We start from the raw sequence: 15,421 nt of genomic DNA, 5'->3' as shown, positions 1-15,421 counted from the left end.
TAAAGACCAAAATCCATAATAACGTGTTAATTAATGTAACATGCTGTACAGTGTCATGATAGAAGACTATGTATTGAGTAGCAGGAAGTTTTTCTTACAGCTCAAATGAATTTTCGTATGATGAAGTTATAGTTTGCACGTTTTTGCTGGTCTGTCGTTCTGTAATTTTGTGTTCTTCTTTGCATTCAGTGGTAAAATTTTAAACTAAAAGTGCTGGAGTTTTATGGAAGGCTGATCAGGAATGGTGAATTGAAATGTACACTTGAAATAATAAATACTTTTAACAAAAATAGATTTAACAAATAAAATAAATTGTTATATAATCACATTTTACTTTCAATCAATGATAAATATTTATATAATTTAAATATGAGTGTTTAATTAATGTATCGCAAAATTTAAATGACAGTGAGATAGAGGAAAAGTGAGAAAATTTGTTCTTATTCCCTGGTTACTCCGTGCTTTCGTAGTATAATTAAAAGCAAGTTTGGCTGACATTAAGAGGTCTAAAGTTTGAATCCCAGTGAGGACGTCACTGATTTTTTTTCTTCTTTGAAGAACCTATTGGTTCTATAAATTAATGTAAGGAATAAGTAACTTCTCTTTTTATAAAATTCATTAAGGTGTCTTCTTATGATGGATATAAATATAATGCACAGCTTATGAATAACTGTCATAATTAATAATTGAAAATACCTGTGTGGTTACAATATTTACATTAAAAAAGCATGAGATCCAAGCCATCGCATTTTAATATCTGACACAAATCCCAGAATAACTTCTCCTAAATATTTTTATTGCCTTTCAAATCATTATTTATGATGTATAAAGAAATCATATAAAAGTGGAACATCGAAAAGTAATGTGCCATTTGTGAAATTATAACAATTACAAAAACTCCATTCAAAAACTTATTATATATAACTGGAACCTATTTTTAGAGAATTATGGATGTATGGCATTATTTGTAACGTGACACAAAGTACCGTACGTGAAACTAACTAATGAATTTGTAAAAATAGCAGAGCTCAATACAAAGCACTGCAATAAAATGTATAAAATAAATTACTTTTTTACATTCTCATTTAATATTAAAAGCAATAGAAGTTAAATTATTTCTACCAAACAAAACTGACTCCCTAAACTGAAAGTTTTAAGCAGCAAGGCAAAAATGAGAGTAAACATTCTTCTGATGCAGCTGCTTCTGCACTCTTGTAAATATAAATAAAAGTGAATTGATTGTCAATTTACCATTTTTAAATTATGCTTTTATTATTGTACATTAATTATTACAGATATCATCCACATCAATGTACAATAAACAGTGCCTACCCGAAAATTTAGCAGTGGTGGGATGTTCAACTAGGAGAAAGAACGGAACTAAAATAAGTCATGAAAATCTTCAGATAAAAAAAAAATTATATGAAATTTTTTAGTCAGACTCTCCTGTTAATACCAGATATAGTAGAATGTATACACATTTATTATAAAATATATTTTCACGATTTCTTATTATCACATCAAGAAAATGGATGCTATGAACTATAAATATTTTTATGAAACAAAAACTAAATAAAGTTTTGAGCTATTAGAATAAGAAATAAATAAAAAAAAAATATTGAAGTATTTAACAATGAATCGAAGGAAATTAAAGCAGGGGATTACTAAGTAATCAGAATTTGAGCAAGGTTTAGAGCACAAGAATAACTCCCACTGAAGAATTCATGAGCAAGGTCATGAAAAGGCAGGGTAGGAGACACTAAGAATTTTCTGCTAGTTACATTGAATGTTTGCTTGCACATCCACATTAAAGTGCGACATTGTTTCATGGTCACAAATGTAATGTGACGTTGAGAAGTCGCTGTAATGTTCACAGCAACTATGGGTATTATATGGGTATCATGGCATTTAGATTCAAAACCAAGAGAAAGGATTAAATTTTGAAACTATATAGGGCTTTTGTATTCAGAAGAGGGAGGCATCAAGCTAGAAGTTGCCTCGAAGAGGTTTGTGTTATCAAAAGAAGTGATAGGATCTTCGTATTCCATTTCCCTGAGTGTTCTCGATTAAATAAGGGGCAGAATTGGGCAGAGTCATCATAGGTCCTGTTGCCAGTATGAGACATGCTGTGGCTCATCTCACATGATTCATAAGACTTTTCTGGTGGCAATACATTTAGACAAAGGAATAAATCTGTTATGAAATCTGCAGCAGCAGGGATTAAAAAAAAAATGACTGAAAGGGTAAATGCTGATAAATGTTTTTTGCTTAAAAAATATTTTCTAGTTATACTTTTCTTATCATTATGATGAAAATTAAAAATAATATAATGAAATATGTCTTTTTAATGCAAAGTGGCATTCTTATTCACTTTTCAGGTAAAGCTAAAGTTAAATGAGGTAACTGTATAAATGAGTTTTATTCAAAACTGATTTATTTTATTAATTGAAATCAATTTTAATATTGTTAGATTTCAGTTTTGTAAATGTACTTGTGCACTGAAAGCCTAATTTCATATAATGCTGCTTTTCTGTTGATTGTGTTGTAAACAGACATTAATTATATTGGTCCTATGAACTTTTTTTTTTTTTTTTTAAGTGATCATTTAGTTTTCACTCTCTTATTGAAAAAATGTATGTAAATACTGCATAATAAATGTTTGTAATTTCCTAACAAAGGCATACTTCTCTTTAAGAAGTTATATACATTATTAATAATCATTATTTTTAATTTTAGGTTTTGGTCTCAAATTATTTACGATGAAAATTTACATAAATGTTTAGAATCTTATTTGTCACAAGCTCCAAGGTTAGTTTATTCACTACTGCATGAAATTATTTTCCAGTAACTGCAAAATATAAACTTTGAGTTTGTTATGTATTGTTAACTTTTAATTTTTTTTGGGGGGGGGGGAATATTGAGAAATGTTCTAATTTTCTGTCTAAACCAGACTTGTCAAAAAGTAGCATAAAAATTTAGTAATATTCACTATCAACTTCTAACTATGCTTTATGCTTATTGTCTTTTGCATACCATTATTAATTTTTCAATCCCTTTTCATTTATGTGCAGAATGTATTAAAACTGATCATAAAATATTGTGGTACTTATGTATTATCCAATTGACCATAAAATCTGGCTTTATCAAATCATGAAAGGTCGCAGAGATCTTGCCAAAGTTGCATCAATTGTTCATGCGGAATTCTGAAGGAAATGACATCTCTTTATTCAGTAAACAATCATTATTCAATCTGCTTCGTTTTTGCTCTTTGTAAAGGCTTTCAGTGATTTCTAGTATTCTGTTAGGCCCTCCAGAGGCTCTCTTTAGATTGCTATGAATACAGATTTCCCACAGTTAATTGTTCCAATCTATTACTATTTTGTCAGCTATATCCAGTTAGTTGACCATATCATGTCCATTAATGAAGATATTTTTGATGGTAGGATCCCATAACATTAAAAGTAATCCACTGCTTAGTTGTTCTGCTCTACGCACCTACTAAATTTTATTCTTTGCCCCCCCCCTTAAAAAAAGGCAAGGAGAAAATAAGTGATAACAGTTAGTTTATATCCTTGTACACAAAAAACAAAAGGTGGCTCATCAAGAATCAGTTGGGGTTTCGCCAAATGGAACCATAGGTGTTATGACATCACTCTAATCCATAATTGGTGTGATATGCTGCTGACTGACTGTTTAATGGTCGAGGGGATAATACTTAAGTACCAATATTGCTTATCAAAAATATATTAAGGCTTCTCATATTTCTTTCAAATATAGAGTACAACATATCTTTTGAGAATAAGTAATAAAAAATTCTGGTTCTAGCATGCTGCATTTATATCAGAATACTTAATGTTGCTTTTTGATATGATACCAGATTAGTACGGAATCAGACTTTAATGTATGAAAACTGATATATTTTAATGTATATATTTTAATTAAAAAAACCTTATAATTTCTTTCAAATAATTAAAAAATTGCTAAGTCATAATTGCATATATAAATCTTTCATCACTCTACCATAGATGTTAAAATTTTCAAATTTTCAAATCCATGCTTAAAAAATCTAAATGAGTCTGGAAATTCAAAAATTTTAATGAATTGGTAATAAACACAAAGATTTAACTTTACATAGATTTGCCAGTATAGTTGTGACAACATGTCGGACTGAACCTTACCAAGTCATTGAAAATACTGGAGCATGATCCAGATGAATGAAATGATTTAAAAAATGGAAGGCTTATGAATTTACAAAACATAGTATTCTTTGGAGAAAATCTATTCTGCAGCTCATCTTTTGTGCCATTCTGGAAACCGTTTTATTCTACTGCCTTCAATGCATATCCACTTTTGAACAACTGAGATTATACCTGACACTGGAGACTAGAGACTGAATCTGGATTATAACAGGGGTATTGAGGTATGTACCACGTACCTGTACATAAGATTTTGTTCTTAAAATAAAGTTTGGGAGTAAAGTTTGGGAACTTAAAATCTCTTTCCCTTCACTTAACTTGAAGATAATCTTATTTTTCATGAAGCAAAACATTTCCTGCTAACTTATCACTTTCTCAAATGATGTATGATTGAGCTTTCCTTGTATTGTACATAGCAAGCTCATCAGAATATTTCAAATAATTTTTAAATAATTTTTTGCAGAGTAGTTCATATACACTAATGTTTGTGAAAAATGCAACACCATGAAGCAATTGTCAGATATGAATGAAATTTATTTCACATATATATTACTGGTACAAATAAATGACCAAGTTTACTAGGCAAAAAATAAAACAAATATCGGAAATCAGTACTTTGTGTGTCGGCCATGCTGAGCGATGAGAGCTTGTATACATCATGGAATTGAATCATACAGGTTTTGAATTTTATCCCGGGGAATGGCATCCCGTATGGCTTAAATTCGATGCTGTTGTTCAGTCTTAGTACTCCACCAGCTGTATAAGTGAGTTGCTGACCATTAAAATCCCAGACATGCTCAGTGGGCGACATAGCCGGGAAATAAGCTAGTCACGGAAGAAGCAAAATGTAGCAATCACTGTTTAGGTTGCCCACAATCTGCACTAGTTGGGATAAACAATTATAGTCAATAGCTCCCCACACCATAATGCCAGACAATTGTGCAGTATGGCGTTGGATGATGCATTGTGGGGGCAGACGTTTCCCTTAATAACGTGTGATGCATACTCTTCCATTGTTGTATTCCAGATAGTAGTGAGATTCATCGGAGAAAACAACTCATTGCCACAGGGCATGCCATGCACTGTGTTGCTGTGCTCACTGAAGTTGAAGGCATCTGTGATTCAGCAACAGGGGAATTCTGCATAGAAGAACCCTTGCACACAGTTCATACTGCAGCAGATGGCGACAAACCAAGGAGCTAGACAACACAACATTTGTAGCAGTGCTCCAACATTCTACTAACACCTGAGAGGACGCTGTACGGTCAGTGAGAGTCATGCAGATGAGGTGTCTGTCATCTTGTGCTCTTGTGCTACTGCATGCCCCACTGCCAGGACCAAATATGCATCACTGTTGTGGAAATTTAAAAATATAGTTTTACACATGTTTTAATTAAAATATAGTTTTACACATGTTTAAATTAAAATATAGTTTAACAAATTAAAATAATTAAATTAAAAATTAATTATTTTAAAATTAAAATTAAAATATAGTTTTACACATTTTCAAATTAAAATATAGTTTTAATATTAAATTAAAATATAGTTTTACACATGTTTCTGCATGTATGTAATGTTATTTGAATTTTTTTCTCCTTAAATTCATAACATATTTGGATAAATAGATTCATTATTATATCATAAATTTTAAATATTTTATATTTGTTTTCTATTTATCAGGGACTATGATTTTGTCAATATAGCTTTTAAAGAAGACATTTTATTTGCTCTGAAGAAAGTCCACAGATTAGTTTTCGTAGTGTTTTTGAGAATGTCTACTTATAAAGAATCTAAAGTAAGATCATCTTGGTACGACATGAGATGCATTATTGAATACTTGTTTTGTTGTTGCATCTAGATTTAAAAACTTTTATTAAATATAATTGATTTAGGATTTAATTAAATAAATTCATATTTTAATCATAAAAATGTTATTTATTCTTTGTTTGCATTCAGATTTTAAAAATTTTTATGTATTAAAACTTAACATTTATACCAAATATTTTTTCTGCTTGGAAGAAGTTATAAAGATTTTGAGTGAATATTTTTTTTTTTAATTTATTGTTTTGTTCGCATAATTCTTTTTTTGTACCTTTTTATCAGATCCTTCAGTGTAGAAAACTGTCATAAAAAACTGACTTGAATTCATAAAACACTTATTTTTTTCAGATATATTGAGAGTAAAATAATTCTCCATCATTTTCTATAAAAAATTGGGCATTCATTGTGAAAGAACGGTACATTATGTTTTATTCAAAGTATTGTCCCTTGCTAGCCATTACTTTTCCCCATCTTTCTGACAGCATACAGATACCGTATTGGAAGAATACTTCATCTTTTGAAGCTATCCACAAATCAACCCAATTTTTGGTATCTTCATATGATACCAAAAATTGGGAGTTCAGGGAGGCCACGCATCATCATTCGAAAAAAGTACTAATCAGAAGAAGCAATGTCTGGTGAAGGGGAAAACTTCTCATCTGAGTGTCTATGAGTAGGTTTTGAGTGGTGCCACAACACGTTGATGAGTGTTACCATGCAGGAGAACAATTTTGTCATGTCTGGAGTAATAGTGGGTGCATTTTTGACTCATCAGTTGTATTCGGCTGAGAGCCTCAGTAATGGTTTCTTTCGGTTTGAACAAGTTATAATACATGAGATCAAGTTGATCCCACCATATACACCACATGATTTTTTTCCATGAATATTTGGTTTTGCTGTTGATGTTGAAGCATGACCAGGTGGTCTCCATGATTTCTTCTTCTTTCAGTTATCGTAGTGGATCCATTTTTTCACCACCAGTGATCTATTCAAAAAACCCTTTCATTTATGCCTGACAAACAGCATGTCGTGTAAAAAATCGGCATTCAATGTTTCTTGTCTTCAGCTCATGTGGAACCAAATTTCCTTGTTTTTGAATAATTTCCAATGATTTTTAAATGATGTGAAATTACTTATTAAATCATTCCTAATGTAAAAGCAAGTTCTACTTTATTTTGGCACAAATCTGCATCCAATAATGTTTCCAATTCCATGTCTTTGTACACTTTCATCCTTCTGTTGTGTTCTCTGTCTTCAACGTTACATTAATTGTTCTTAAACTTGTGAAACCACTCGCGACAACTTCTCTCACATAAAGCAACTTCATTATATGTATCTACAAGCAATCGATGCACCTCAGCTGCAGATTTCTTCAAATTAAAAAAATAAATCAATGACACTCATTCGACTCAACATTTTTACATAAAAAATATATGATGCTGGGAAAAAATTTATAATATTTCAAGATTATGTTGTTAGCAGATGTCTAACCTTATGATATGTTTTACATCATGAAAATTGAACTATAACTTACTGGTAGTGACAGCGGAGACTTATTTGTACTTCTCAATATAACTGATAAAATGTCACTAAAGATGAAATATATTTGCATAATCTGAGTATAATCTTTCAGAGAGTACTATAGTTTTAAAACTTCAGGATTTTTAACTGTAAAATTAAGGAAATTTCAGAATAAAATTTTTCGTAAAATATCTGTTTTTGTCTATTTAAAAAAAAGTAAAAAAAGATGTATTTGCTCATGTGAAGAACTAAGACTGCCAAATCCTTTCAACGTATACATAGAGCACTTTTAAAATCAATTAGCGAGGCTGATGTTTATGTAAAATAAGTAGTTAAACCTAAGGTCTGGTAGCTTACTTTAGATAAGGAATTAATTAAACCCAAAAATAATGCCTATCTAAAGTTTCAGTGTTCCCAATTTTAAAGTTTAAATTGGATAGCTTTTTAATTTTTCTTTTCTTTCTTTCTTTCTTTTTAAGAAATAAGCTGTATAGTGTAATAAAATAGCAATTCTGAAGAATTCATTTATTTGACAATCTCAGAAATTAAAGAAAAGATGTAGAAATTCAAACTATTCTCTTTCCCCTCCTTTAAATTCACTTTTTCATTAGAAGAATATTAAAAAGTATTGAATTGTGCTATATGTTTTGTATGATAAAAATATTATTGGCTGAAACAAATGCTAAATCTTATTTTTATTTAAAAATCAACTTCAAAGAAACTAATAAAATCTTAGTTATTTTATTGTATATTCTGTACAGCTGAATTTTCCATTCTTTCACTAAAATGAAATATTTTGTGAATTCTTTTTTCTGTAGAAGCATCACATAAGACCTGAAGCTTTTGGAGAAATGATTTATGAAAATTTTATTTTTGATGTGCCAAAGTTAATGGATCTATGTGTGTTGTATGGATTTCGAAATCGTTCCTTATTGTGTAAAATGGTGCAAAATATATTCAACACTCAACCAAAGTATCTAAATGATCTTGTCGAAACTTCTAGTGCTGTATTAGCAGTAAGTACTTTGTTAACATAATTGTTCATTTAAACTATTCATATTATATCTGTGTGTGTAAGTTAAGGTAACTTTTGAATTCATATATGCATGCCAGTACATTATATATACATATATGTGTACAATAAAGAAAATTAATGAGATAAAACTCAAATGTTGAAGCTTAGGCAGCAGTACACAAAGATAATTTTTCTATAATGAATACAGTTAATTAAGATTATCAAAATTAATTCAGAAAAATTTGATTAAAATGTTTTTTTTTTTTTAATTATGCAATATGTATAAAAAGCAATACAGTGGAACCTTGAGATACAAGTTCAATTCGTTCCAGCATTGAGCTCGTATAGCAAATTTTTCGTATCTAGAAACAAGCTTCCCCTTTGAAAGTAATGGAAATCCAGTTAATCCATTCCACAACCCCAAATATATATATAAAAACAATTTTTCTAATAAATAACACTGGTAAATAATATAACTGTAGTTTATCTTTATGATAGCTTCCGACACCGACCTTTTAACTGCTTCTCGTTAATCCACACCATCACACCAACAACAGCTTCTCAACATCTTATAGGAGTTTTGGACAGTCCTTGGAAGTAACGGTAACTCCTTTGGTTACATCAAGTTTCTGAATTTCTTTCTGCTTCTTCAGAATAGTGCAGATTGTCGATGTCGAAAGGCCGTAAGTCTTCGCCAATTTTGTCACTCTTACACCACGCTTGTGTTTATATATGAGTTTTTTCCTTAATTTCAATGGCTGTGGCTTCTGTATTTTTCTTTGAAGCACTATCTGAGGCAACAATCTTCTTGGGAGACATCGTGAAATAATTATTTTCATGTTAAATGTAATAAACAATTGACTCACAAATGCACAAACACGTATATTAAAGGAACTGAGTGATCTGACCAGGGGATTCCCCCGAGTTGAGCTGGATCAGGATTTGGTGCCACGCCTACCAGTAGCCTGGCTCATTGCTCATTACTCGAGTCAGTGCTCGTATTTTAGAGACAAATGTTTTGCTCATAATTTCCTTGTATCTTGAGTTTCTCAAATATAGAGGTGCTCTTATCTTGGGGTTCCACTGTAATATGTATATGAATAAAGTCTGTGCTGGAGAATTAAAAATGTGCAAAAAGTCCATTAAGTGATAATAAATTGATCTTCACTAGCAAGTCCTGGATTATACTAGACTTGTAACTACCTAAACTTTAATGTATAGGGATGTGTATTATGAAAAAAAGTGTTTAATTAAAAAAAAATGAACAAATTTAAAAAATAATTGTTGTTATAAATAATTCAGAAATGGTCTTATCAGCAGTGGGATGAAGTGTAATTCAATACAAAAGCTAAGTGAACAGCATTTTGACCGAGCTCACTCTGTAAGCCAAAATATAAAGCATGCTATTAGATCTTAATTTTAAATCATTAGAAGTCAAGGCATAAGAATGTGTGCATGATTATTTATGCCTCAACTGAATCATAAAGGAATAAGACAAGATTCATTATTAGGTAATAGTGAAACTTTATGAGTCTTGAATGTTTTCTAAGAGTTTAAACATGTATTGAAATAGTCCTTCAAACAGCTTTAATGCTATTTCATATAATTTGAATGCAGAATGAATAGTTATAATATCTACAGTATTTACTGCCATACATCTAGCCATAATAGTTGTGATATTTTCAGAATTTCTTTTGAAATTTTAGCCCCTAATATAGAATTTAAGATATCATTAAATCATTCAGCTCATAATGGATTTAAGCATTGCTGTATAACATTCAAATCTAGTAGGAAATTTCTAATCTTTCTTTTAAGAAATTTAAAAAAATTCTGATAAAATGTCATCCAAAGGAATGCATTTAAGCTTTACATGCTTTACATTCCTAGGAATGAACATTAGTTGTAGATACATTAGGTTATTTTGAAGGAGACATGAAAAAGGAGCAATGGCCTCGCCGGGACTCGAACCTGAATCTCTTGAATATGCGTTGTGTTACTGTTATACCTCAAAGGCATGCAGAAAGGAGAGAGAAAATGTGTTATATAGTTGCTTTCATTTCTTCAATCAGGCTCCTGTCTAAGTGCCAAGTTTTATCAAAAATATGGCACTGATTGCAAATCATGGAGTAAAACTTCAGTACAAAAAGAACTGAGATTAAAATTATAATTATCCAATTTTAAACCAATTTTAGTTTATTATAAGCATTTAAATGTAATTCAGATTCAAAACTTATTTTAAACAGATGAAGGAAAAAAGAAATAGAACATGGTGTAGGGTAAATGAAATAGATAATTTCTCATGTTCAATTAATAATGTAAATAATACAGATTAAAATAGTTTTTCATAAGAAGCAATATTGGATTAAAATGTCTGCATGTATACTACGAAAAAAAAATGGGACAGTTCTATATCTTTTGGTTTCATTTTTTTCTGTTTGGAACAGAAATTTCTTAACAAGGTTGTTAGCAAGGTATATGTACACTAGTCAATAGAGTGTCTGAGAAACTTCAGCTGTCTCTAAAATTCCTATGTTATTCACTACTGGAGTGTCGTTATCATTTTATTCTTATTGTTCAATATTGGAATAATTTTTTATTCTAGTTTGTGTGGTGCCCTTTAATCATTTGAGTGGGGGCATAAATTTTAATTCTGCTTTTTTTTTTTTTTTTTTTTTTTTTTTTTGAAATTCTTATAAAATTCTTAACATAAAAAAGGTACAAATAAATTTTGGAGAAAATACTTTAAAAAGCAGCTAACATGCTAGTGAGCTTAGGTTTTAGTGTATTTTATTATTTAATTGTTGTGGTTTGTTTACAGCTGAAGATTTGTATTAAGTGAATTATCTAGCAGAATGTTTCCTGGAAAACTATTATTTGTAAAAAAGAAAAAATAACATATCTAGCAAATAATTTGGTGCTTACTTGGAAGCAAGATAGTGCTTAAATTGCGCCGGAGCCCACCGGAGCACTGCTCCGCTACTTCTCAATTTTTAAGATAAATTACAATTTTAGCCGGTGTGCACCGGAGTTCTAAATAAGATGGAGCTCTGGTACTTCTTTTCATAAAACTGAACCACAGTTTAAAAGGAAACAAAATTTAGAATTCCTAACGTTTTTGTTTAACAATAAGCAGACTTTGCAATACTCTATTTCCCTAGAAATACGAACTCATGAGAACATAAGACGTTCAAGTAAAGTCCCCTCACTCACATGCGGAAACCTTTCCCTTTAAGAAGGGCAATAAATTTGGGGGAGTTTGTTTAGGAATGCGTAAATTTCTCGTCATGCCATCGTATTTAGTGTATTGTTATCAATGCTTATAGTTAGTTATCCTTGCAGGAAGGAAAATTTGTGTTCTTAAATGTGCGAGTACAATAAGAGGGAAATACTGATATAAACTGCTCAAGCACGTCTTATACATCATCTTCCCACAGTATCCACTAATGTAACCAAATACGGGGCGGGGGGGGGGGGGCGAAAAGTGTAACCAGCAACTTTACATTCATCCTTAGAAGTCAGATTAAGGACTCATTTTACCCCTGACACACATCTGCTTGATGGCTATAATTATATCAGCAGAGAGCCACGGTCAAAGAGAACGTTCTCTCTCACCAAGATTCCCATCGTTTTTTGTTTCCACCCACTTATACCCTCATTCCGTTTCGCCCTGGAATTTTCATCAGCTATACTTTAAGTATATTTAATTTTTATGATGATAAAAGAACTCCCCCCCCCCCGTACGATCAGAGATTAAATAGGGCTGGAGCCCACCGGATATCGGCACCGGTGCTTCTTAGTTTTTTTAATAAATCATAATTCTAGCCGGAACGCACCAGAGCCCTGAAAAAGAAGGCTGCGGCACTTCTTTTATGTAATTGGATAACAATTTCAGTAGATATTTTATCTCAATTTTATTTTAATAATAAAATTTTATTAAAAATTGCTTATTAAATTTCAATTCATCTCTTTACATTTTATTTAATTTTAATTATTTAATTACTTCAATCTTTAATTATTTCAATAAATAATAATTGATTACCTAATAATTATCAATTAAATTATAATTAATTAATTATATAATAATTATTGATTAAATAACAATTTATAAACATTAAATAAATAGCTATTAATTAATTTGATAATAATTAACTGTTTCTTTTTAAAATTATTAAAGAGTGTAATAGTCATTTTATTTATTTATTTACTCTTGTTCCTCTTTGCTGACGGTCTTCCATAGGGCTCAGGTACTTCTAATCTTAGAAATTAAGCCCTGAAGCAAGATGAAACACTCTCTTAATTTAGTTGTTGTTAATTGATGGTTGATTTATCCCCTTCATAAGTCGATTAATCTGCAATCAATGACAATAGCTACTCTTCAATATTTAAAATTTACTTTTGGTTTTGGTATTTTTGCGAGTAAAGATTTTTCGTAACAAATTTTTAAATAAGAAGTTGAAATTAGTATTTAAAATACTAATTAAAATTCTGACTAAAAATTTTTTTTCATTCATGGTTTTAAATTGAACTTGTGTTCCTTGGAGATGGTATATGGAACGTTTTCTTATAAATTATTGTGAATTATTAGTTTATTATTTTGAAGCTTTTGCGCAAGTTATAGGCTTTTTAATTTACTTTATACAGTCAAAAGTCGTTAATCCGGACTCGTTGGGACTTCGGTCATTCCGGATTATCGATTTTTCCGGATTATAGATCATCAGTTTAAATCTGGTAAGATGGCATGCAGAAATTACAAAATTAAAAATATGAAACCGTAATTTATGAAATAAAGAACAATTATGATCTAAAGGGTATCAAAATTTACAAAAAGAAAAAGCTTAATATTTATTTGTTTACTTTATTAAACATTTCTTTCAATGTAAGTTGCTTCGTTTCATGTGATAATACTTTTTCTTTAATTCTATTAAACAGACATAATTTCTTGTTTAGTTACAAAGTTCTGCTGTTCAAGTCCTATAATTGCTGTGTGGAGAATACCGACTAATTTGTCAATCGAAATTTTTTCGTTTTCAATAACCTCTGGGTCACGTTCTTCACTATCAGAAGCGAATTATAATGACGAGGAACTTGATTTAAATCATATCAAAGACGGAGTACATCGAGATGAAATACTACACTTAGTAAGGAATTATAAGACAAAATAAAAACATCTGCCCTGAAGATAAGGATAGTGCTGACAGATCAACTTCCAATTCATTGCGCGCTGCGGCGTGAAATTGATAAACAGATTTCGGATTTCGAAACATGCTTTCGCTTTGTAGATCCTTTACATATTAGTAAATATATATCGGAAATTCTATTTGACATAATTGAAAGTTCAAGCTTACTTTTATAAAATTGCTGTAACAGTCTGCAAAAAATAATAAGCCGGATCCAATTCGAAGATTAAGGAACAACGCAATCTGCAACATTAACTGAATTAGATAATTTTAGCTTAGCTTATACCGTCCATTACACATTAAACGTGCATGCGCACACACATATTTGCAGCCGTAAAGGTCTTACGTGCACTCGTAAACGCCTGTTCACATGCGTGAACAACGATGCATGTGCAGAAAGTTTGTAGCTTTGAGGTCTGGATTATAGATCATTCCGGATTATGGGTGTCCGAATTAACGACTTTTGACTGTATTTGAATTTATATTCTAAATATTTTTGCTTTAATTCTTTTTTCTCCTCTGATCCTGTAGATATTTTTTACATGTTATGAATGCTTTAGTAGATTATACTTAAAGAAAATTCCTATTATGGAATATATTTGCAGGCTTTTAACAGTGCTGAAGAGAAGTTGTTCATGAATATTCCTGAAAAGCATGGTGGATACTATGCATCAGAAGATAATTCTCAGTCAGGTATTAAAGAATTGTCGTTGACATCGTTCTGTGACATAATAAATTATGTATGTGATACTAGTGCAACAATTTATACATTCCTGGAAATTTACTCCCCTGCTTGTCAAATATTTTATCAACATGGAGCTGTTAACAGGTAAGCAGTTACAAGTGCCAACTAATATGACTTGAGAGTAATGTGAACAATTCTTGTCTTTAAAATTTTTAAATTTCTAACTTGTTTCTTCTTTTATGATCATGTTCACTGTGGGGAGGAGGAGGATAAAAAATTTTTAAAAAAATCTGAAGGGTTTCAGATTTTAAATTACGTCCAAAAGGGTGCTTTTAAAACATTTCTGTGTGTTACATTTATTTATTAAATACAGTGAAAAGTCGTTAATCTGGACTCGTCAGGACTTCGACGATTCCGGATTATCGATTTTTCCAGATTATAGATCATCAGTTTAAATCTGGTAAGATGGCATGCAGAAATTTTAAAATTAAAAATATGAAACCGTAATTTATGAAATAAAGAACAATTATAATCTAAAGGTATCCAAATTTACAAAAAAAAATAAATAAATAAATAAATAAATAAAAATAATAATAATAATAATAAATAAATAAAAAAGCTTAATATTTATTTGTTTACTTTATTATTCAATGTAAGTTGTTTAAGTTGCTTCGTTTTTTATGTGATAATACATTCTTTTTAATTCTATAAACAGACATAATTTCTTGTTCAGTTACAAAGTTCCGCTGCTCAAGTCCTATAATTGCTGTGTCGAGAATACCGACTAATTTGTAAATCGAAATTGTTTCGTTTTCAATAACCTCTGTCACTTTCTTCGATACCGAAAGCGAATTATGATGACGAGGAATTTGATTTAAATCATATCAAAGACGAGTACATCGAGATGAAATACTACATTTAGTAAGGAATTATAAGCCAGATAAAATAAAAACATCTGCCCTGAAGATAAGGATAGTGCTGACAGATCAACTTCCAATTCATTGCA

General features: G+C 30.5%; 1 protein-coding gene across 1 annotated transcript in view; it reads left to right on the top strand.

The window, feature by feature from the left end:
* LOC118191866 (activating signal cointegrator 1 complex subunit 2) overlaps positions 1–15,421 on the top strand; it is a 90,785-nt gene that overhangs the window by 18,493 nt on the left and 56,871 nt on the right. Inside the window, exons 4-7 of the mRNA XM_035362720.2 lie at positions 2,737–2,808; positions 5,877–5,991; positions 8,357–8,554; positions 14,336–14,559. Of these exons, the coding sequence (XP_035218611.2) occupies positions 2,737–2,808; positions 5,877–5,991; positions 8,357–8,554; positions 14,336–14,559 (609 nt within the window). The remainder of the gene's footprint in view (positions 1–2,736; positions 2,809–5,876; positions 5,992–8,356; positions 8,555–14,335; positions 14,560–15,421) is intronic.

The sequence above is a fragment of the Stegodyphus dumicola genome, chromosome 6, assembly GCF_044657685.1.
Source record: "Stegodyphus dumicola isolate Sdum_Otavi_A_Nest chromosome 6, ASM4465768v1".
Classification (NCBI taxonomy): Eukaryota; Metazoa; Arthropoda; class Arachnida; order Araneae; family Eresidae; genus Stegodyphus; species Stegodyphus dumicola.
This window is presented reverse-complemented; position numbering and strand designations above follow the sequence as displayed.